Source organism: Penicillium pulvis (assembly GCF_028828015.1).
Source record: "Penicillium pulvis strain IBT 33274 chromosome Unknown contig_1_segment0_segment0, whole genome shotgun sequence".
Lineage (NCBI taxonomy): Eukaryota > Fungi > Ascomycota > Eurotiomycetes > Eurotiales > Aspergillaceae > Penicillium > Penicillium pulvis.
The window spans coordinates 1,838,919-1,861,463 of record NW_026643074.1 but is presented as its reverse complement, the minus strand read 5'-3'; the positions used below and the strand labels follow the sequence as shown (position 1 = coordinate 1,861,463).

The following is a 22,545-nucleotide window of genomic DNA, read 5'->3' as shown; positions in this document are numbered from 1 at the left end:
CAACATAAAGTGAGAATGCATGATTAGGAAAATTTTGGCAGTCAAGTGAATGGCACACAGATGAATTTTCAGATCGTGATCCATCCCGCCGGGTGGACCCAGGAGGGGCGGGCGTGCGCACTATTGGACTATCTCAACGGGCCGCCGGGCCGATACGCTTATCTTCCACATTCAGCAATGTTCAAGGACAGTTGAAAGGGAATAAATTGATCACTTTGAAACTTTAGGGTAGCCTCATATGAGTAAGGAGGTACCTGGGTATGTACTTAATAACGTTACTACTCTCAAATCTGGGAAAATTTTCTTATTCAACGAGCAGCAGGCCCACACACTTGGGTTCTTTCATTGGCCTAGGAAAACAGGTAATTTCATCACTTCTTCACTCTGCATGTTCCACTTCCGCGCCGACCTTTTCAATAGAAGAAGGTACCACGTTGGCGTCACCAAACAGCAAATCCATCTGTTCCAAGGTCTTGCCTTTGGTCTCCGGGAAGAAGAGGATATAGCAAATCATGGCGATTATGTTGAATACGAAGAAAACGTAAAAGTAGCGGAATCCAATGTTGGATAATGCTGTTGGCGAGAATTGGGCAAAAATCAGGTTGATGGTCCAATTTGTGAAGGTGGTGACCGAGTTGCCTTGGTTTCGAATGTCTACTGGGAAAATCTCAGCGGGATATACCCATGAGATAATACCAATAAAAGTGTAGAAGAAGCTGAAAACAAAGTTCATGGCCACCATTGCACGGAGCTCATTGCCATTACTCTCATCATAGTGCTGGGACATAGCGGCATTGCAAACCAAAGCAAGAGCCATTCCAGCTGATCCAATGATAAGAGGCTTGATACGACCAACTCGCTCCAGGGCCCAGAGACCACCGGTACAGTATACAATCGACAGAGCTCCGGAGATACCGATGATCATAAGTGAGGTCTTTGTATCAATTCCCAGGGATGCGTAGATGCGTGTGCCGTAGTAGTTAATGACATTAATGCCAGACAAAGGACCAAAGGCTTGGACAGCACATCCCAGGATGAGACGACGGCGCCAAGAAGGTTTAGTGAGAATCGAGGTCCATGTAATCTTTGTCGACGCACGCTCAGCATCGATAGCTTCACGAATTTCTTGGAACTCAAGCTCAATATATTGTTCCTTCTCCGGGGTTCCATCTCCATGGAGCCTTTGCAGTGTGGCAAGAGCCTCGTCGTGACGATCCTTCTCCATAAGCCAGCGGGGAGATTCGTTAAGGAACCACACGCCAGTAGCAAGGATTAGACCGGGGATACACTGAAAAGCGAGTGGAAAGCGCCCTTGAAAGTTGAACTTTGATTAGCCCACCTCAACATCCCATCCTTCAAGAAATTGGCTTACATTGAACAGAAGTTTCAGTGAATGACAGACCGTACCCAAGCCACTGAGCGACCAGGTATCCCCAGCTCAGCATCCACTGTAACAGACCGGACATCATGCCACGAGTCGAAGACTCAGCCATCTCACCGGCATACATTGGTACGACAGAGGTGAGCATACCAACCGCCGCACCAGCAATAAATCGACCAATGATGAGCATAGTCATGTTGACAGAGCCAGCTTGCAGAGCACATCCAAAGCATGAGATACAAGCGCCAGTAAACACAGACATCTTACGGCCTAGCCGATCACCTGTGAACATGTTTATGATGGTACCAAGGATTGCGCCACCCTGGAATGCGGAAACGATGCCACCAGTGACAGTGTCATTGGGGTTTGAAAAATACTTGATAAATTCGGTCTGGCCGATAGTGGAAGTGACGATACCGCTATCATAGCCGAAGAGAAAGCCTGGACGAACAGCTCATTAGTATTTGCGAAAGGTATAATAGATTGAAGATGCCAAGGTTGGTACCTACCTCCAATAGCCAGGAAGACGGCAGACAGCAATGTTGAGATTTTTGCCATTCTAGCTTCAGGTAGGTAACCTTGGAATTCTCACGACGAAGATCGGTGCTCAGGTGATGGACAATGTCTCAAGACGAATTTGGGGAGATTACATACATATATACATACCAGGGTACGTACGCTATGGGCAGGTCTAGTGGAGTTCTGGTCTGGTTGAACTCTAGTCTAGACCAGCCCCAACAAACCTAAGGCCTCGCCCATTAACCTAAAAGCCTGTCTGCTTGGCGGAAAAGCTAGAATGTGGTACCATGATAGGAGCGGAATTCCCGACAAAGAGCATCGTAAGCTGTGTTTCTACATGGATCGACCCCTTCATCTTCGGTGTCTATCAGCCCGGATGCCCGTCGTAATGCCGCCCCTGTGCCTAAGCTGCGGGGCCGGGGTCCGCGGAAATCCCCATGGGGTTAAGCTAGATTGCATTTTGGGAATCCCCAGACTTTCAGCCTATACTTTGGGATCATAAAATTAGGATCCGCCGGTGTTTAGCCTTCTTACTTAGTAGATCCAAGTCACCTATTGTCAAACATCCTATCTCTCTAGTGATCCTTTTGGTATTTTTATGAGTGACGGACTTCTGTCTTTGTCCTTGCTACAACTTATGTATGGCCTTCTTCCACGCTCGGACGTTTTACCGCTGGCACCAAGGATATAAATGTTGATTTTGGGGAAAATGAAGCGACAGCGAACACAAAAATGAAAAGGATTGTCTCAAATTCATCAGCCTAGCTCATGAAAACATTGACAGTACCGATACCACCGTAAGCGAGTCGGGAAACCCGACTAATGTAGTCAAGTGGGGCTATCTCGGAATACTTCATACCGAGCTCGGCTTCCCGCGTTCATCGATAGTAGAGAAAATTTTGCCACAGTATCAATGCAGACTCGCGAAAACAATGGGTAATTAGACTTTAGCTGTAAAAGCTAGATGGAACCCTGCATAGCAGAAGCGACAAGAGAAAGACAGAAGCTGCCTCATCTACAACGCCAAGAGCTACCAGGCGGTCACTTTGAATTTTAACAATTTTTAGGGGTCCCGATGCCGATTGGTCCCCGCCACCGGGAGGCTTCCGTGGCTTTAATTAAGGATGGAGCTCGGTAGTTGTAGTGCAAATGGACAACATTTGCCGAATATTTGCCGTTTCCCTTGGGCTGTGTGCTTTCCCAGGTCTGCTTTCTTTCCCCAAAATATTGTTCAGGCTAGGTCCTCTGGACCAGGCGCCGTTCAATTGCAGCCCTTGTGGACTATGAAGTCTCAAGTTCAAGCTCAATCAAGGTGAGGGTTTGGAAAGGGCAGGGCTTACACAGTGGGATTTTACCCGAATGCATCAATTGCGCAATATATAACACGGAGTAATGGTTACTTAACCTAATATTGAATGGCAAAAGTTTATTAGAGTTTGATATTCATTGCGTATCCTGTATACAGTAAAGCAAAAATGTAAAAAGTCCACAATCTTGGAATTTCCCTTGTCATCCTCACGAGCTTACTCGGAAAATCCATACTCAGGTTCCTTGGCTAGTCCAAGGTTGCCACCATGACTTTCCGACTGACGCAAATCTCATTACAATGTTATAAAGCTCTCAATTGACCCCGATGGTTACCAGAAGATTACCAGAGTATACTCAGTTGTCTAATTCTTGTGACCTGAGCTTCTAGTCATGTTTTTCAAGCTACCCCTTGTACTTGCTCTTGGCATCCCCAGTGCTTTGGGGGCCCCCTCTAAACGACCGGAGAAGGTCCAATATATTGATTGGAAGTCTTTCAAAGCATATGGCGTCAACCTAGGCGGCTGGCTTGTCCAGGAATCGACGATCGACACACACTGGTGGGACACCTATTCGGGGGGTGCCTCCGATGAATGGGGTCTGTGTGAAAACCTCGGTTCCCAGTGTGGACCAGTACTCGAGCAGCGCTACGCAAGCTGGATCACCACTTCCGACATTGACAAAGCCGCTAAATCCGGTGTTACACTTCTACGCATTCCGACAACCTCCGCAGCTTGGATCAAGATTCCTGGCTCAAAACTCTACTCCGGCAACCAGACTACCTACCTGGAGAACATCGCGACATATGCTATCACGCGCTATGGAATGCATATAATTCTCGGCGTCCATGGTCTCCCTGGTGGCATCAATGGCCTGACTATTGGCGAAGCTGCCGGTCATTGGGGCTGGTTCAATAATCAAACCAACTTCAATTATTCTATGCAAGTCATGGATACCGTCATCGCGTTTATCCAGAACTCTGGCCACCAGGAGTCATACACCCTCTCGCCCATCAACGAGCCGGCCGATAATCACGATCTATCTGTTTTCGGAACCTCTGCCGCTCTCTCTGATGCAGGTGCCGTTTGGGTCTTAAAGTATATCCAAGCAGTGCTTGATCGTGTCGCTACTGTGAATAGAAAGATCCCCATCATGTTTCAAGGCAGTTTCAAGGGCGAGGAATATTGGTCTGGGAATTTTTCTGCCAGTGAGAATCTGGTATTCGACGTGCACAACTATTACTTCCAAGGCCGCAACACCACATCTCTGAACGTACCGTCTTATATCTGTACCGATGCTAAGGCGACCCCCGGTGACGAGAAGTTTCCCACTTATGTCGGCGAATGGTCTATTCAAGCGCTATACAACAATAGCTTCGCTCTGCGCGAGCGCAACCTGAACTACGGTCTGAGTGCGTTTCACAAATATTCGCATGGCTCGTCGTACTGGACTTGGAAGTTCTCTGGTAATGCTACCGTTGATGGACAAGGGACACAAGCTGACTACTGGAGCTACGAGGGGTTGATTGATCGAGGGTATTTCCATCCCAATGCTAGCATTGTGGAACATTGCACTTGAGGAGACAATGCAATATTGATTATATTCAGTTGATTATATTCAGATAGCAAGCAGGATAATCAAATGTTGTTTTTGGAATTATTCTTTTTGCCGTCCACAGCGGATCAAGGCTAGTAAGTGACACGGTAATAGATTAGGAAATAAGAGTCGAAAGATATAAGATAAAAACATAGAAAAAGCCCCCGAAAAAAAAACTCCCTTGAAGTCCACAGTGCCTGTAGATCTTGAATGCTTCAAGGAAAGCGCATACGCTGATTGAGTGGAGTAAAAACAAAAGACAAAGCAAGCGGCATTGATTTCGGAGCCAATTTCCCTTCATTGACCACTAATATACGGAATAGCGATGACGGGCTGTGAAGGAGGATTCTGTGGCACCAAAGACAGCTTCAATGTTGGTGAGATGAAACCCATCTTCAACTTCGCTAAAGTCTTCTTCAACATTGCCAAGCTCCATTGGGCATTCCTTTGATCGCGGCCTACCAACAAGGCTTCACTGCCAGAAAACGTGTAAGATAAAAGTTGGATACTAATGTGGCTCAACTACCAAAGTGAAGAGAATGTTAAGGATTGAGACACTATTCAACAACTCCTGACTCTATAGGAATCAACGGGATTATTATCATTTTGACAAGATTGTATGTCAGACCTTGAAGAACATACAAATCGCCTTGCTTGATTTAATCCAACATACAAAGCGACGCTTTTTTGAGCCAAGACAGACACTTATAATTTTGGTTAAGGAAAGGCGCTGGCTCAGTGTGTATCACTTCTTACTTAACAATCTTCTCAGCAAGTTTTACAACTAACTACACGCTTGATAAGGAAGTTTTTCTTGGATCCTCTATCCACATAGCTTTCCAGATTTGATTTGATTAAAAAATTGATACCGCGAATTTTTTTTTTACTGCTTTAGATCTCACCTAATCTATATGACCTCATTAATACCACATTATGCGTTGCATCCAAAGATATCCTGTGAGCTTTTCAATTTGATAAACTTCCTTAGTGATTCGGGTACTTAGACTTTCCACCAGTCCAAATTCAAGAATAAAAGCCATGGTACCCGACCGAACTTGAACCTATCTTAGGCAAGTCTCTTATCTAAATGTTCAATTACGGAGCGGGAGATCAGAATGAATGGGGTGTGTTGCTTACAGGTCGACAAATTTTGGGAGTTTTATCTTTCATTCTCCTTCCCATTTCAACTCCAACTTCAAAATTATTATCAAGCATTAAGACTACTTCAAGATGTTCAGCTGTCTGAGCTCAGATCAAAAATTCCCCCCGCACGAGGAATACATGGCCAAGCCTCCCACGAAGAAGCTGTGCTATGGCAAGACTGACTGGATCGCGTCTTCCTTTGCTATTGAAATTATTGTAGCCCACTACAAGCTTCGTGCAGCCGTCTAACGGTCCGAGTATCTTGAGAGAAAAATGCAATTGATGATAGGTCCAGTCTCAGAATTCAATGCGGATGCCGAGCTCATTGCCCGAAGAATCAGTATCCTCGATTGTGAATGTGAATCGAGAGCTCCTCTTCAGGCGAAAATGATGATATCCTACAGGCTTTTGAGGACAGATCCAGCGTGGTACTTACAGAAGATTGCATAGGATTTGGTGACTGCTGCAGTCGTAGCTGTGGATGCTGCAAAGCCCGCCAAACCTCAAAATGGAAAAGGTGAGCTGAACACTGCACAGCTGAGTGCAATTGCTGTACTAATCATCGAGATGCCAGGTTCTCCAGCCCTGAAATGAAGAGCATCGGGGATCAAATGAGGAGAATGTTGGATCAAAAAACACCTGATTATCTGATAAAAATTACAACAGGATATTTTTTAGAGATTTCCCCACCAAAGTTCCAAGCCACTGAAATAAAAACACTCTCGGGAAAAGAAAAGCTGTGCAGTGACAGAACGCTATCCGGAGAAGGAACACTGTCTAAGAGATAGGCAATGTCTAAGGAACGCCGTTTATCGAGGAGACGGTATCCAAGGCGAAAGCAACCTCCGAGAAAGAGACAATATCTGCGGAGAAAACGACCTCTGAGGAAGACATGACCTTTGAGGAAGACACGACCTCTGAGGAAGACATGATCTCTGAGGATGAATGTGTTTCAAGGATTTAGATTCATAATTTCTGACAACGAAGACGACTGGAAGGACCGGGATGCCTTGATTGCAACGTATGAGATAAGAGGATGCTAGCTGGAAAATAGTGTTTTGATGCTAGAAAATCATGGTGTCTCCAAGGTTACTTCTGATTTGGCTGAGAGAAGGAACTAATAGCTTTGTTGTGAAAATCCAAGTGCATTGTTTTGGATTTATGCATGTATTCTAGCCTGTGCTTTCAGGCACCAATCCAAGATGTGAGGTGTCCTGAACATAGATTAGTCTCTCTAGTCCACTGACAGACCTTTGATTTTGCTTTTTCTCCTCCAATAACACTAATTCGAGATCTCTGAATCAAATCATCATGTTGGATATACAGAATGTGTTCCGGGACATCCGATGTGGACCCTAGACCCTGAGCCTTAGGTGGAGTCGAAATAGTAACACTAGGCTACAATAGCGCAAAGCGCCAAGTGAATGGGCTTTTCTTTTCTTTTTCTTTTTGGGATTTTCCCACTTTTACATCCTTCAAACAGTTCAATTATGGCAGTCACTGCCTCTTCTTTTGGCTCCAGGGTCTTTCGGGCTTTTTCTGTCGTTCTCTTGACTTCCTGGACAATAACAACACTTGGTTTCTCCGCACTTAACGTCCTGAACGAAAACCGGAGCCTCATCGGAACAGCAGCATCAATCAGTCTGCTCACATATCTGGCATGCCGACTCCTGGTGGTCACACAGCCAACTGCCCAAAATGACTCGATTGCCCACATTCTGACAACCGCCTACCTCCGATCACGCGGAGAAGCTCTGGCAACTCTCGTGTTTACATGTGCGTGGCTGTATGAACTCCTCTCCCAAGCGGTGATAATGGTGTTCATGACCATTTTCGGAGGCGCGATCGCGACCGCTATCTACACCGATGCGTTTGTCGATGATCCAAATGATCTTCATCAAAGTGATTCAGACAGGGAGAATACCTCCCTGGCGGTTGCGGAGATTGACGAATTCAAAGAAAAAGTGGGCGTGGATCCAGTCGCTCTTTTCAAGTTAATTCCACCCAAGGCCCTGATCTGTTTTGCCATTCTTGTGTGGGTCAATTTTGCGACTTTGGGTCTTTATGTATTGCGTCTTTTGTGGAGGTCGGCAAAGGTGGTGCTTGGATCTTCGCCTGCCCCTGTTGTACAAAAAGATGAGGCTCGAGACTCAAAGTGATGCCTGCGATTCCGCGGCTTACAAAGTTCATTTTCAGCATCGAGGTAAATCAGTCCATGCCAGATTTCAAGGCTGTTGTGATTGCCCGTTGTGTGAAAGGAATCTGAGTACCTACCCCGTGAATTATCTGGGTAGATCTTACTTTATCAGTTCATATAAAGTTCCAAACATACCATAGATCTTTTATTCAAGAAGTTACTCCAATCAACGGCTGTCATCCCACACCTTATGGCGATATAATTTGAATTATGCGCGGTATTTACATCTGCATAGGTCGGGACAATAAGCAGCAGCTTGTGCTCTACATCCGAGCCGGAATGGCGATTAGTCAAAATTGGTAAGCCGTCGGCTTCGGAGTTTGGGAAACAGCAACTGAATGTTCAATTGGCTTGTTTAATCTGCTTCAGTTGAGTGACAATATTCGGCTTGGGACATAATCCTTCAAGACTTTGTATTGTTCTTCCAAAAGCCGAGCAGAATTATTAATCGTCATATTCCTCTTGTGCATGTCTGCATAAGTGCGTGACACATCTGTACAAATAGTAAGTAGTCTGAAGATGAATTCGATATCAAATATAAAAGCTAGCTCGAAATGCATATATCGCTATTCGACCCAACAATTATCCAGTCTCTCCACACAATAATTGCACTTATCACACTGAACCATCGTCACAATGGGCTCTTACACTGCTGCTCATTCCAATCCCCAAGGCGCCGGAGACGCTCGACCAACCTCTCTCCAAATAATCCACGATGAGTCCCTAGAAGGAAAACTATCCAACAAAATCATTGTCATTACAGGATCGACATCCGGCATTGGCATCGAGACCGCAAGAGCGCTAAAAGCAACAGGCGCGACCTTGTTCCTGGCAGCCCGCGACACAGCACAAGCCGAGAAAGCCCTGGCTGGAATCCTTGAGCCTGGCCGCGTCGACTTCGTCAAGATGGACATTTCCTCCTTTTCCAGTATTCGCACAGCATCAGCAGAGATCCTATCTAGATCTCACAACCAAGTCAACATACTAGTCAACAATGCCGGAATAATGGGTGTCAAGGATCTAGAGCTCACGGAAGATGGACATGAGATACACTTTGCAACCAACTATCTGGGACATTTCCTTCTTTTCCAGCTACTCAAGCCTGCTTTGCTTACTAGTTCGACGGCTGAGTTTCACTCCCGGGTTGTCAATGTTGCCTCGTCAGCACATCGGGCTTGTCAGCTGAATGAGAGCGATAACTACAATTTTGAGAAAGGCGGATATATTTATGGAGTTGCTTATGCGAATTCCAAACTGGCTAGTGTGTACATGGCCAATGAGATAGATCGTCAATATGGTCATCTGGGCCTTCACGCGACAAGTCTTCATCCTGGTGCAATAAATACCAATTTGGCAAGGCATGTGGGAAAGGAGTGTGTGGATCAACTTATGAGTGATGAGAAAATTCTCAATATTATGAAGAGTCCCGAAAAGGGAGCTGCTACGACTGTTCTTGCTGCGGTTGGAAAGGAGTGGGAAGGTAAGGGTGGGAAGTACCTTGAGGATTGTGAGGAAGCAGAGCGTGGAGTGGATGATAATGAGACTTTCGGAGTTGGGTATGTTCGACAGACATATGATCCAGAGAATGAGAGACGACTTTGGAAGGATTCTCTTCGATTGGTGGGGATCGACTATGAATGAGACCAGTTACATAGCAAGGCAGACAAGATTGGGTACTTATGAACTGTGCGTTGAACAATTCCTCGAGACTTTCGTTGAGTTTATCTCTTATCTATGTGCATTTCTATTCATTATGCTTTTGTGTTCAAAAGAAATATCTATATGCGAAAGGTCAACGATTACTGTAAAATCAACCCACCATAGCTATTTGACATCGCGCGAGGCATGAGACAGCCAGAGCTTATTGTGGTACACGAGGGCCAACACTTTGCCAGAAATTGCAGCGCGCTCCACGACCACCTTCCCACCTCGACGCATCCGCCAGAGTAAACTCATTCCTTACACCAGGTTCTTTCCGAAGCCAGTATGAGAGGTGATCAGTGACCTTGTCGAAGACCGTCCTTCCACCTGTAGTATTCAGGTTCATGAGTACAGGCGAAGACTCATTCCACGTTGGCCAGTCGATATACCCGTTTGCGCCTTGAGGCACTGTGGAATTTTCTGCACGGCCCTTCGCATCTGCGATGGAGATTACCGGGGTATCATGTATGATGAAGGAACCCCAAATTTTCTGGAATGCATGCGTAAAGCCACGGGTAGGTGTGTGCGCTCCAACAGAGAAATATGCAGTTAAGTCTGCACCGTGATATCCAGGCGTGACAGAAAATTGGTACTTCCAACTCTCCTTCGCGGTATTCCCTGAGAAAGCATCTGCAAGCCAGTAGGAAGCACAGTCAAATGTTGTCTCAGCAAAAATGTTAAAGATGGTTTGTTGAAGGCCTGTCGCCATCTCTGACTGGTTCAAAGCGGTTGGGCCCCGATCACCCAGAGTGTCGTACCGGGGGCCATGGTTCGTGGGGGAAGTATTCCAGAACCCATAGATATCCCTCAGACGGGAATAGTCGAATGCAGTGAACATGGGGAAAGTGTTCTTAATGTAACTCAAAAAATCATCAGTCGTGTTGATGTAAGGCGGACTCAAGGGCACACCATCATTGGCATTGTTCTGTGAACGTAAGCATTCAGAGCTCATTCCTTATCGACGGGAATTCATAGACTGACACCAGATAATATCCGCTTGCCGCTCACTTCCTTCTTGAGTAATTGCGTAGACGATAGCTCTCGGATGAAGTCGCCGTCTATCACAGGCTGAAAGGCCCAAGTACCCCACGATCCAGAGGTTGAAATATTTGCGCTCGCATGTTGTAAGGTCTTCGTGTCTGCATTGACGAGACAATCAAAGATGCTCGTTTTCGATGCAGGTTTCTCATCGTAGCATCCTGCCCGTACTGCGAAGTGAAGATAGTAATTTGTCGGTACTTCATCATCATAGCGGTACATAGCAGGGGTATACGGGCTGGCGGCGATAATCTACGCGGGTCAGCCAAACGTCCCCAATGTAGCATTGCACGTACATTGTTAAACAAGTGATCCTCACGGCCTCCGTAAGCCATCGTCTGCAACATCACTGAGCCAGCGCCTGAAGATTCACCGCCCAACGTGACGCGAGATGCATTGCCGCCGAAAGTTTCAATGTGCTCTTGGACCCATTCAAGTGCAAAACGCATATCCAGCAGACCTGCATTGGTTTGGCCATGTTCATGCACATCTTCCGATGACAGGAAGCCAAAAGCACCTAATCTGTACTGGATCATGACCGCAATGAAGCCGTTTTCGTTCGTCTTAATCCACTCACTGGGGTCATAGGTAGCCCCGAAAAGGCCGTACCCCCCGCCATCTATAATTTTTTAGCGACAGTGGCTTTAAGACACAAAATCTCAACATTCAGTTGAGTTTGGACTTACGGATCCAAAGAAGGACGGGGAGATTTTTTGCCCTTGGTGGAGCATACACATTCAAGAATAAACAATCCTCGTCGCCGAGGGCCGAATTGAAGCCGTAAATTTTGGGCAGTTTCGCACCACCAGACTGAGGACAACGAGGGGGCTGCTTAGTGGCACATTGTATGGAAGTCCGGTTCACTGGGGGAGCCTGTGGAGCTTGCCATCGAAGCTTTCCAACCGGAGGGGCTGCATAACGAATTCTAATCAGGGCCGGTAAGTAACGCAAAATACCCAATCAAAATCGCAAAGTTTGAAAACTCACCCTTTGAAGACGTTCAGATCGTAGGCACTGTCATAGTACCCCTCGTAGCTAGCGTAGCCTAAATTAACCACCGGGTTAGCTGTATGGGCAGGAGAAGCTAGGCTAATCCCTGTTGTAATAAGTGCGAGAAGGATCAGGCCGCTCGTTCCCATGAAGCCCATCCTGGCCTACTCGCCAGAGCTTTTTTCTTTTTGGTGGCGACTGGGGGGAAAGTAAGGAATGGCGGTGACTTGATTGGAGGTGTGATGTGGTGAAGATCCCAGCCTCTTATGTACAGTTCATGCAAGGCTGTCGGCATCTGACCTGCTTACTCACACCAAATGCCCCATGGACCACTATGGACGCGTTTAACAAGATCAGCGTTCTCGATCAACTTGGTTCTTATGGTCAGTGCAACCATAATCTCCATTCGCCTTAGAGTTCGCGTTTGTTGACTCGATCTAGTCATATAAAAATGGGTACCATAGTAGTGGAGGATTCAGGGCCTGGATCATTCTGACTGACCCATTAAACTCACATTATCCACGCTAGGCCCACTCAGCAATACAGTAACATGGGGGCCGAAGCTTGTCAATGTGGCACAAAACCTCAACGCCAATTCTTGGCATCCCTTGGAGACGTACAGATGCCCAATACATATGCCCAGAAGTCTCAATTATTTAAAAGTAATGATATCGAGATATTATAAAAGAGAAGATCCTAAATGAAACAAACACTGAAAAATAGAATAGAAGTGAATACGTTCCAGATTGAGGAGGGTTACACCAGTGCAACCAACAAAGCGAATAGGATGACCTTGCAAAAGCAATGAAAAACACAACGATAAGCCCCCTCCATGGCTGTTGTACTGTGAGATCACCTTGAGGCGTTTCAAGTATTCAGGCAAGCATCAGACCTTGCCTTTATCGCCGATTACTTTTCAGCTCCTGCATTCCTGTGCCATGGACTTATTCATCCCTTTAATCGGCTTTCACACATAACATGTGCATTTGCGACGATTCAGACGATTCAGACAACCTAGACTCAAATCATCGTCATGGGTCACGTCGATTTGAATGAATCACGAGTTACAATAGTGACCGTGTGTTATTCCATCCCGATTCCGATAATGATAACATGTACCGGGCTACGACTTTATGTAAAGCTACGACCCTCGTCCAAAAATTCCATCGCTTTTGATGATTTGATGATCATCATCGCCACCGTAAGTGTTACGGTTTATCTAAGCCACTCTTTTTCTCTGCTTCGAGCGGCCCACGTTCTAACAATACTTTTGTTGCAGTCAATAGCCGTTGGGTTGTGCATAAGTGGTTTAGTCTATGGTGAGCGAGATCTCATAGCTTCTCAAGCCTTTGGATCTAAAGACTAATCATGAATTCCTAATCATAGGTCCACCTTATGGCTTTGGTCGACACGAAGCCGCCCTCTCATCGAATGATATAGTAAGCTTCTTGCGGGTACGATATCATCGCGTCCCTTACAACGTTTCACAAACTGAATTGCGAATTAGGGCGACTATGTCTTCAGTCATTTTTACGACTGGGCTATTGCAAGTACTAAATTAGCAATCCTTTCTCTCTACTATCGCATCTTCAGCACGGTGGTCTTCCGCCGATACGTGATCGGCACCGCTATCTTCATCGTATTGTGGCTCGCGGCCATGGAGATCGCTCTCGGACTGCAATGTTTACCGGTGCAAAGAGCCTGGGATGCTAGTGTAAAGGGAAACTGTCTCGATTTGGTGGCATTTTCCTACTTCACCAATATCACGAACTTGGTTACCGACATCTGGGTGTTCCTGCTTCCGCTACCGATCATCTTCAGGCTGCATGTTACGCGGCAACGGAAGTTCGAGCTTGCAGGAGTCTTTGCCATTGGCCTATTGTATGTCTTATGTTGCCCTCCCTTAATTTGCTAGTATTGTGCTGATTCGAGGAGCGCATGCGGTGTTACTCTTGCTCGTTTAACAGTTGTCGTCTCACAAGGATCGTCCGATTTCACATGTAGGCCGAAGTCTCCTTGGACTACATTCAAAGAACTAACCTTTTCTTAGGGACTGGTGTTCCTCTTGGAATCCTATCTGTATGGGAGCCTCTGTGTGGGATCATTTGTGCAAATATCCCCTTACTCTACAAACTGACCACTGTAGCCTTCAAGAAGGTTCTTTCTTATAGATCATCTAGGACAGGTGATTCCACTTGTACACCAAATGACTCGGAAAGAAAACGAAGGTCCTCCAGCATGCACAGCGAGTGGGCCATGCTTCCTAGAGCTGGTAAGGGTTGTTCGGCGAACGTCAGTGAGACTCAGTCCAATCAAACAAGATTGTCGGCGGTGGAGCAATCGCGGTCATTGTCTCCAGTCAAAGCACAAGAGATAGATGAGTGCTAAATCGATTATTAACTTCTATATTTTGAAATTTATATAAGGTAACGAATCTCATTGAAGATACTCCGGAGAAGGAGAAGGCTAAACACTAAAATGGTACATTTAAAGGGAATCCAAGGTCATATGGACATGCCTAATGAGCCCGCGTAGTATTCCCACCTCTAAACTGCCTAACTTACCACACCACAAGGAATAAAAAATACCAAAAAATTGACCGACGCAGGGGTCGAACCTGCAATCTCTTGATTCGTAGTCAAGCGCCTTGCCATTGGGCCAGCCGGCCTTGTTGTTGTAACAGTGGTAAAAATTTGCCATAATAAGTGGAGCCAAAGTTTCCGAGGATCCGGCTCGGGTCTCCACTACACAACCTGGCCGGGCCGTGCGACCGCGGCCTTACATTTTGATTTTCAGCAACTGACCATTTGATTGCGTTGCTTTGTTACTTTTTTGGATTCCTTTGATGTTAGGTCTAAGGTCCCGTTAAGGATCTCAGAACCACCTAGGCAGGTGATGGTGTGGTTCTTTATCCTTGGGAGAACGATGCACCTACCCGGCAGGCCTTCTCCCAGTGGAGATATATATACTTCGAAAATCTTAAGGTTCCAATCTATGGTGGTTCTGAATCATGTATTCAAACGCTGACCTCGGGAGCCGAAACCACTTTCAACTAACTCATGTTAAATCTTAGGTGGCTTTGGAAACAAAAAATCGCTGTATACCATCTACTGCCAATCGTTGGCTGCAATAGGGAAGTCCGCACTTCCAAGGTTGGGACTTGGGAAGCACTTCATTCGCGACTTAACCTAGATATACTATAATACTAGATTGAACAACATCAAAGTAAGAAGTAAGTTGCTATGAGCAAAATGAGAGTACATTGAGAGATGGGTAATATACTTATTGTCCCTTGTCAACAAATTTTCACACAATCAGGGCTGGTCATTCCAAGTGGCAGATTTGATGTACGACAATATCTATCAAGACTTCCAATTGGCAAGGGCACAGAGTCATGCATGGTGTCTGGTCGGCTTTGGATACTATTGATTATAATGGGTGTCTCAGCCTCAGTGAAGGTCTTGAGCTAGAAGATAGTTGGGCTAAAACACAGCTTCTTACGCTGTACTTCCCTCTCCTCCATGCATTATTTACTACCTGTCCTATCCAATTCTGTTATACATCATAGCTTTCATCCCGTTTACTGTTGACAACCCCACTGCCCGTTGGCTACATCCTTTTTCCCCCTTCCATCAGCTACTCCTTGGGTTACGATGAGACTTCGCTGTCGGCCGTTGCTTATGATACTGCTACGAATTAGAATCTGGGGGAACTTCTCAATGCCATCCCAGGGACTTCTCCAGAGGAACGTCCGGGCAGACTCAGGTATCTTCTTCTTCAAACGAGGTTTCTATACTTCATGTGAAGGTGATCAAGATGCGACACCTACTGAGCTGACCATCAATACTACATCTACACAAAAAGCCCATAGAACTGTGATCACTGTTTCAAATACCAACCCCCTTACAAGTGTATATGGAAATAAATGGTATCAGTCAGCGGGATCTTCCGCCTCGGCGGTCGAATCCGACGATTTCAGCTTAGCGCCGGCGCTAGGTGTAGCTTGACCACAATGGCCCTAATTTATGGCAACGAAATTTTCTTGGCAGGTTATACTTTTGCTTATCATTGCTTGTTTGTTCTAAAGTTAATTTCTATGGCGGCTCCTTGCCCTGACCTACGCGCCCAGGTGGCATCTCAGATCGAAGCCATCCGACTGCTAATCGCCCGTCTCTGTGACTCAATACCAGGGTCAGCCGGGTCAGCCGGTTTCGTAAAAGAAGCGCAGAACGAGCTTGAGTTGCTTCTTGGAGTCCTTAGCAATATCGAGTCACAATCCGTACTATGTGATGATCAAGCAAGCCCGAAACTATGGAGCAAACTCGAGGACTGCCACTGCTGTTTGTTGGAATTACAAAACCTCCAAAAGTGCTATGGGCAGAGTTCATCCGAGACTCATTTTCTGGAAATCCGTGCCCAGTTATCTGACTTGATATTTGAGTTTAGCGTTATAAACGCAGACATAGCGATGTATGTTGGATCCCATCTTATTAACGGCGAAACGAGCTCAGTCCTGATATATTTCGCAGATCCTCTCATGCCAATCTTGAGCGCTTACTACAGACTTATGTCGGTGAGCTTGTCAAGAGCAAGCGAGATATACAATTTTTTTATGGCCCTTTTAGTGACCCTTCAAACTTCGAAACAGACGACAAATGGCAAACTTTACAAAGTGAGCTACAAGACTTCGGTATCACATCTGAGCAGTCCACCCAGGAACGTGAATTTATCATCGCAACTCTGCAAAAAGCAGTAAACGGCAATAAGATCCCAAAACCCGGCTGTGAACTAGCCTCAGCGGAACCTCTTGCAAGTCAATCGCGCCCAACCCAGAGGACCTTGAATGAAAACCCCAGATCTTCCGTCCAATGTCAGAGTGAAGAGGTTATAGCAGCCGGAGTAATGCCAGAAGAGACCTCACAACTCGAATCAACACCCGTTACACCTGTCGTCCAGAGCAAAAAGCCTGGCTTACTTCAACGAATGAGTTTCAAGATGTCAGGGGATAAAACTGAATTACTCAAGTTAGTCAGAAAGGGTGAAATTGACCCAATAAAAGAAGTCCTGAAAAAGGGTGCTGGCTTGAATGCACAAGATTCAAATAGACAAACGGCATTGATCATAGCTACGTCCTTCGGTAACGAAGAAGTGGTATCTTTGCTACTTAAGTGCAAAGCCAAGACAGATTTGAAGGGAAAGAACGGGGAAACAGCCCTCTCCGTCGCTGCTCAAAAAGGATACGACAATATCGCCAAGCTACTCCTACACCATGGAGCAAGTCCCAATGGTCCAAATATCCGTGGCAAATCTGCCCTCTCACAAGCTGTCACATGTGGAAACTCGAGCATGACTGCTCTGCTGCTGAAACATGGAGCCACCACCAATGTACTATGTGCTAACGGTGATACGGCTCTTACCTTTGCCGCTGGAAGTAATCATATCGAGATTACACAGCTGCTATTAAGCGCTGGCACACCAGCAGATCAGATTGGGTCTTCCACTAGGACTTCGCTTTTCAGGGCCGTGGTCAATGGGAACGCTAAGATGGTGAAGCTTCTGATGGATCATGGAGCAAATCCAAACCGACAGGATAGCCAGTCAATATCGCCTATGCTACTGGCCGTGCAAAATGGGAACAACGATATCCTCCACATTTTTTCCCAATTCGGGTATGTTTATCAACCGCAAGGACTGGGCATTGGAAGGACGGTGGCTGCTTTTGCGGCAGTCGACTTCATGACTACTATAGGTAACATGACTTGAATTTGAATTCTATGTACTTACTGTTCCAAAGGTGTACATTTTATTCTCCTAATCAGTATTGCAACTTGAGAGAGACTTGGTAATACGAAGTAGATATTGATTTTTACGTCATGTTGCCACGGAAAAAGGGTTGACCATTAGTTACTGAACCCGTCTATATTAATCTCTTCCTCTTTCCTACTCTTCCTCTTTCCTAGAGGGAGAATGAGCCCTAAAAAAAAACAAGATCACATCTCGCTCACCTGATATAGTAAGAGTGACCATTGGTATCAATACCGCTCTTAATGAGCCATACCAGAGAGGCCAACATTCCTTTGGTTTCGCCAGCCTTCCCATTAAGTGAGCGATTTTAATATCACCGATGCGCTTAAGAAGTAGAACAGGCGATATCGTGGATCAAGGGGAAATGTGGCACCAAATTACTTAGAGCATTTTCACTGAAGAATCCGAAGTAGAGTCTTGCTACTTTGTCTACTGCTATCAAATATCTTTCTTGAATGGTGATTTTTCGAGTAACTCCCTACCATTAATTATAGGCAAGAAAGCAACTATCAATAAAGCTTTTGAAACAAATCTACCCAAAACGCCAGTACCATATATGACACAAATGCAAAGAAACTCTAGCCCATAGCTCAAGACTGCATCTTGTTGCTGTTCTCCTCGTTGAACTGGTCACGAGCAACAGTGAATTTCTCGGTAACAACATCGCACAGGTCCATCAGGTCATTGAAACCCTTCTCAAGAGCCTCAAGGGCAGTAGTTGAGTCTGAAATTCGTGTTAGTTTAGGCGATCCTGAATCTTTGTAGTATTGAGGGTCCACGATCGGTGTTCGCTTACCACTAGTCTGAATACGGAGGTGCATCTTCGCGTCGGAGGGGTGAGGAATAGTGTAACCGCAGAAATCCACGGCGGGGCTAATTCAGTCAGTGATACAATTCAAGTAGACCCAATCTACGGTAGTCCGGGCAGGACACTCACTTCTTCATGATGGCAAATCGCAGCGCATTACCCATGGTGTGGCCTTCTCCTTCAAACTGGAATGATGCGGCAGTCTCTGAGGAACCGGGCAGCTATGCGATGGGTTAGGTCTTATGCGAACATGTACACGTTCCTTTTCCGGGTTTGACATACCACCAGGATGCGGCGCTCATCCAGCATCAACTCATCTTGTGGCTGCTCGACGTCCATCATGGACTGGTCTTGGGCATCTTGGGAGTGGACAGAGCCAGGCATTGTGGGATTGGAGACAGAGGACTTGGAAGAGATGCGTGTAGATCGTGGAGGATTCGAGCTCGGGCTCGTCGGTCAAGTGGCGGGGTAGTTGTAGATTTTGCAAGCAGTTCAATTGGAAAGTCTCTGGGATCGGTTTCCGCGTGTTGAATATGATTGCAGAGGTACTTCGTGAAGGCAAGTGACGACTTTGGCGATTGGAATTGCCCGCAAGAAAAAAAAAGTGGGTTATCGATAGTGGGGCTCACCGCCTACCACTTTGGGAATACGGATAGATGTTTGGCTTCAGGACAATCATGCTCAATTCCAACGACGATCATGGTTGTATGTTGTATGTCATCTATGAGCGATACAATATTTGTCTTTGTTTTCAATTGTTAAAGTCGTGCAAGAACTGTCGGGCTAGGTTACTAGTGTTTTGAATCCTGTTCCACGACAGTTACAGTCACAGATTAAACAGTTCATTGTATGAGGTGATGAGTGTTGAGTATAGTACATGGAAGCAAGATAAATTGAATTCATATAGAAGAACTTGTTAGGTAAAAGTGTAGAGACTATAGAAACTATAGAAAGCGAAGGTATCAGTGGTTGGGCCGCAAGTTCTATATCTACTGGAACCATGGATCTGATGCAAGAGTGAAACCCGTTTAGGTTAGAGTGACCCCTGTGGCTGGTTTCAAAAGTGGCTTTGGAGCCTGTTCCCCTTCCAAAAGGGGAACCTCCCGTTCAGCTTCACGACCTATCACATCAGCGAAACGGATCTAGGATTTGGGTCCATTTGGGACAGAGGATTGTTTGTGTGCAAGGTATGGAGACAGCGGGGAAACTCATTAAACTTCTCCTCATCTCGGATCCAATGGATAAGCTGGAGGTAGACGAACCATCGAACTAGTGACTGGCTTGACAAGAGTAATTTCCCTTGGAAATTGCAGTGTAAAAGACATCGACCGCCACATCTAGGTCTGATCTAAAGGCGACCGTGCACATGACTGAAAGGGACCCGAGGGGGTTTAGACTCCAGAATCCGATCTGTGCACCGGACTCGTGTTCTTTGAACTTCAGTGTTGACGTGGAAGGCAACCAATGAACGAGGTGGACTAACTTCAAATTCAAGTTTTTTGACGGTCGGCAAAGGGTTCCGTGCATTAGTGATACGGAGTTCATGATCCACATCTCGGGGAGGGGCCATGGAGTTCATGATTTATCACAGATTTATCATATGGAATAAGCAACTAGGCACACCTATGCAGCCCCCAACCTAGTGTCACATCGCAAACCATACTCCTGGTCCAAGTAAGCGCCATGTTTGACCTGTGATGGGATCTACTGGGATGACAGGAAACTGTCGATCAAAGCACGGTGGTTTGGGGGCCAGATAAACCCTCCATCTCCATAACAGTGCGAGTGGAATCCGGTGAGTTAACACCAAAAGCGAGTGAAGTTAAACCCTTTGCATCAAATATGTTTCACGATGTACCAAAATGAAGAGTAAATCAGAACAGAAACACGTCGTGTCTCAGCCGAGGGATTCTGATACGCCCGGTGCCCCCAGAGTGGAAGCCCCTGCTCCACTATGAACTCTGTTGTCGTGCAGTACTATCGACTTGTTGCATCTTACTGGATCAGCCGTAGAATCAAGTACCCGGTACTTCACCAAAAAGGCCCCCTTCTTATTAATGCAGGTTTTAAACTATTGTTTCCTCCCTTGGGGCCCAGAACCTTCATGTTTCTTTTCCTCTTAGCTTGAAATCCTGTAGCTCCTCTCTCGCTTGTTGCTTCTGGACTTTTTTTTTCTTGTTTCTTTTTTTTCCCCCCTGCGATCTGTCACTTGCCGCCTAACCGCCGAACTTCCCCCCTCCAACCTCCCCCAACATTTTCTTAGTCTCTCATTTTCTTTGTTCATTCCAACTTGGATATTGATCTTCGCTCGCTCGATCCTCCAGGGCACGATCTTAGCCCCGCTCTCATCTGTTCATTGATGCTCTTTTCTTAAGCCTCCGAGGTGCTTGGACGCCGATCCCATACTGGGACTAAACAGCGCTATATACAAAGAAACAGCGAGGATTCGCCATCTATCAAACAAAGCGATCTGATCTGATCTGATCTGATCTACTCAACACTGTCACTATGTCGACGGCAATTGCCTCCGCGCCGGCAGCCCAGCTATCCCCGCCGCATACCACCCGCGATCCCAGCCCCAAGAATTACCCAACTTTGGCCCCTCCGCCTGCAGTGAATTCCTCTCCACCCCGTATGGCAGATTCACAAGATGCCCATTCCAAAAGGACTCCCGAGCACAAAGACCCGTCGTCTCCGTAAGTACACGAATACTGCGTGCGGAAAAAGAATCCTCCAGAGCAAAACGCTAATCAGAACGGATAGTTCTCAAGGAAGCGCGGGTCCCAAAATCACCGTAAAAAAGGAGCCGCCCTCCTCACCCCGTATTCAGACTCGTCCCCGTCCCCGCAAGCTGGATCTTTCGACAAGTCTTCCTTCCTCCAGTGGATTGACCGTCCGGCCGCCAGGAGGTCCCATGACCGCTCGCGACGGTGTCACCATGCAAGATGTTGGGCTAGCCTGCTTGTCGCCCGGATTCCAGACACATGATCCGATAATGAGAGAGCAACTGCAGCGCAGTCTCTCTGTACGCGACCAACAGCGATCAATAATCGAGGCGCGACTACAGAAACCCGGCAAGGATGACGGGCCGCCTTCACAATCGGGATTTATGGGGATGCCACCCCGGAGTAGCTCGAAGCGACGACCACCACCCGGCCTCTCCATCGTTCCACCCTCCGCATCGCAGTTTGCAAATGAGCGAGTTATCCAGTCGGCCCCATTGCATCAGACCTTTACCGGCCGCTATCAGCCTCAGCCTTTGACTCGTCATGTCGTCAACCAGAGCCCAACTCTGGGCGCTACATCTCATATGCATCAAGTTCCGGCCACCCAAACCAACAACCGTCTTCCACCCCTCTCTGATGTGTTTGGATCCGATGCGCTCGGTCGGGATCGTGAGCCGAGCCGCCAGGGCCTTTATGTGAATGCGTCGAGCAGCAACTCCTCGCAATCCAACTTGGCTCCCATGCCTTCTCCGGGTCTGCCTGCCATGTCCCAGACTCCCAGTCGGCCGCGGGAGTACCGTTCGGCTGAAGAAGCTGTACAAGAACTGTCGGGAGGACGAGAAGAATTGCTTCCCCGGATTGTACATTATGGAGGGCACCAACCGCCCACCCCACCCTCCCCGCAGACCATGCATACTGCTCCTAAGACTGCTCCTTTGACCTGGGAAGAACCTGCGCCAAGTGCGCCCCTTGCTCCGATGCAGATCGCGGATACAACTGCGCGCCGTCGCCCTCGCAGTGAATACGAGAATGATAACGGAAGCCCCCCGCTGGGACATGGTCCTGACTCTCATTATCGGCCCAACCCGGCTGCCAACCCTGGTCCCAGTGCCACCTTCTCTGGTCCCTTCGGTGCAGGCCGAGACTCGCCAGAAACCCAACGGAGAAAGAAAGAAGAGTTCCTCGGCCTCTGTGCTCGGGCTTGGGATCTGTTCCATTCGTGAACAGTTCTATCTTTATTTTGGTCTAGTCGTGATTGATCAAGCTTCTGTGAAGCCAGTCAAAACGCTCTACACACTACTTGGTATTACCGCCATATGCGATCTGTGGTTTCCAT

At 46.8% G+C, this 22,545-nt stretch overlaps 9 protein-coding genes across 9 annotated transcripts; 6 read left to right on the top strand and 3 right to left on the bottom strand.

The window, feature by feature from the left end:
* Nucleotides 1–379: 379 nt before the first annotated feature.
* Nucleotides 380–1,939, bottom strand: N7503_003646 (sugar porter family MFS transporter; the record flags this gene model as incomplete). Its single annotated transcript, XM_057063193.1, has 3 exons — nucleotides 380–1,311; nucleotides 1,373–1,822; nucleotides 1,891–1,939. 3 exons carry the CDS (start codon nucleotides 1,937–1,939, stop codon nucleotides 380–382), a joined length of 1,431 nt encoding a protein of 476 aa, XP_056924108.1.
* Nucleotides 1,940–3,598: 1,659 nt separating this feature from the next.
* N7503_003645 (uncharacterized protein) lies at nucleotides 3,599–4,783 on the top strand (the record flags this gene model as incomplete). The annotated part of the gene is made up of 1 exon (XM_057063192.1): nucleotides 3,599–4,783. The coding sequence occupies one exon, from the start codon at nucleotides 3,599–3,601 to the stop codon at nucleotides 4,781–4,783; it is 1,185 nt and encodes a 394-aa protein (XP_056924107.1).
* A 2,651-nt stretch (nucleotides 4,784–7,434) lies between these two features.
* N7503_003644 (uncharacterized protein) lies at nucleotides 7,435–8,103 on the top strand (the record flags this gene model as incomplete). Its single annotated transcript, XM_057063191.1, has 1 exon — nucleotides 7,435–8,103. One exon carries the CDS (start codon nucleotides 7,435–7,437, stop codon nucleotides 8,101–8,103), a length of 669 nt encoding a protein of 222 aa, XP_056924106.1.
* Nucleotides 8,104–8,777: 674 nt separating this feature from the next.
* N7503_003643 (putative short-chain dehydrogenase/reductase) lies at nucleotides 8,778–9,782 on the top strand (the record flags this gene model as incomplete). Its single annotated transcript, XM_057063190.1, has 1 exon — nucleotides 8,778–9,782. One exon carries the CDS (start codon nucleotides 8,778–8,780, stop codon nucleotides 9,780–9,782), a length of 1,005 nt encoding a protein of 334 aa, XP_056924105.1.
* A 220-nt stretch (nucleotides 9,783–10,002) lies between these two features.
* On the bottom strand, nucleotides 10,003–12,028 carry N7503_003642 (putative carboxylesterase; the record flags this gene model as incomplete). Its single annotated transcript, XM_057063189.1, has 5 exons — nucleotides 10,003–10,767; nucleotides 10,824–11,132; nucleotides 11,177–11,499; nucleotides 11,567–11,805; nucleotides 11,868–12,028. 5 exons carry the CDS (start codon nucleotides 12,026–12,028, stop codon nucleotides 10,003–10,005), a joined length of 1,797 nt encoding a protein of 598 aa, XP_056924104.1.
* Nucleotides 12,029–12,975: 947 nt separating this feature from the next.
* On the top strand, nucleotides 12,976–13,874 carry N7503_003641 (putative integral membrane protein PTH11-like; the record flags this gene model as incomplete). The annotated part of the gene is made up of 5 exons (XM_057063188.1): nucleotides 12,976–13,071; nucleotides 13,150–13,189; nucleotides 13,257–13,324; nucleotides 13,378–13,751; nucleotides 13,838–13,874. 5 exons carry the CDS (start codon nucleotides 12,976–12,978, stop codon nucleotides 13,872–13,874), a joined length of 615 nt encoding a protein of 204 aa, XP_056924103.1.
* Nucleotides 13,875–15,966: 2,092 nt separating this feature from the next.
* Nucleotides 15,967–17,633, top strand: N7503_003640 (ankyrin repeat domain-containing protein; the record flags this gene model as incomplete). Its single annotated transcript, XM_057063187.1, has 2 exons — nucleotides 15,967–16,340; nucleotides 16,400–17,633. 2 exons carry the CDS (start codon nucleotides 15,967–15,969, stop codon nucleotides 17,631–17,633), a joined length of 1,608 nt encoding a protein of 535 aa, XP_056924102.1.
* Nucleotides 17,634–18,265: 632 nt separating this feature from the next.
* N7503_003639 (DNA-directed RNA polymerase core subunit RPC19) lies at nucleotides 18,266–18,867 on the bottom strand (the record flags this gene model as incomplete). The annotated part of the gene is made up of 4 exons (XM_057063186.1): nucleotides 18,266–18,399; nucleotides 18,472–18,548; nucleotides 18,613–18,704; nucleotides 18,766–18,867. 4 exons carry the CDS (start codon nucleotides 18,865–18,867, stop codon nucleotides 18,266–18,268), a joined length of 405 nt encoding a protein of 134 aa, XP_056924101.1.
* Nucleotides 18,868–20,991: 2,124 nt separating this feature from the next.
* N7503_003638 (uncharacterized protein) lies at nucleotides 20,992–22,432 on the top strand (the record flags this gene model as incomplete). Its single annotated transcript, XM_057063185.1, has 2 exons — nucleotides 20,992–21,179; nucleotides 21,247–22,432. The coding sequence occupies 2 exons, from the start codon at nucleotides 20,992–20,994 to the stop codon at nucleotides 22,430–22,432; spliced, it is 1,374 nt and encodes a 457-aa protein (XP_056924100.1).
* Nucleotides 22,433–22,545: the final 113 nt, after the last annotated feature.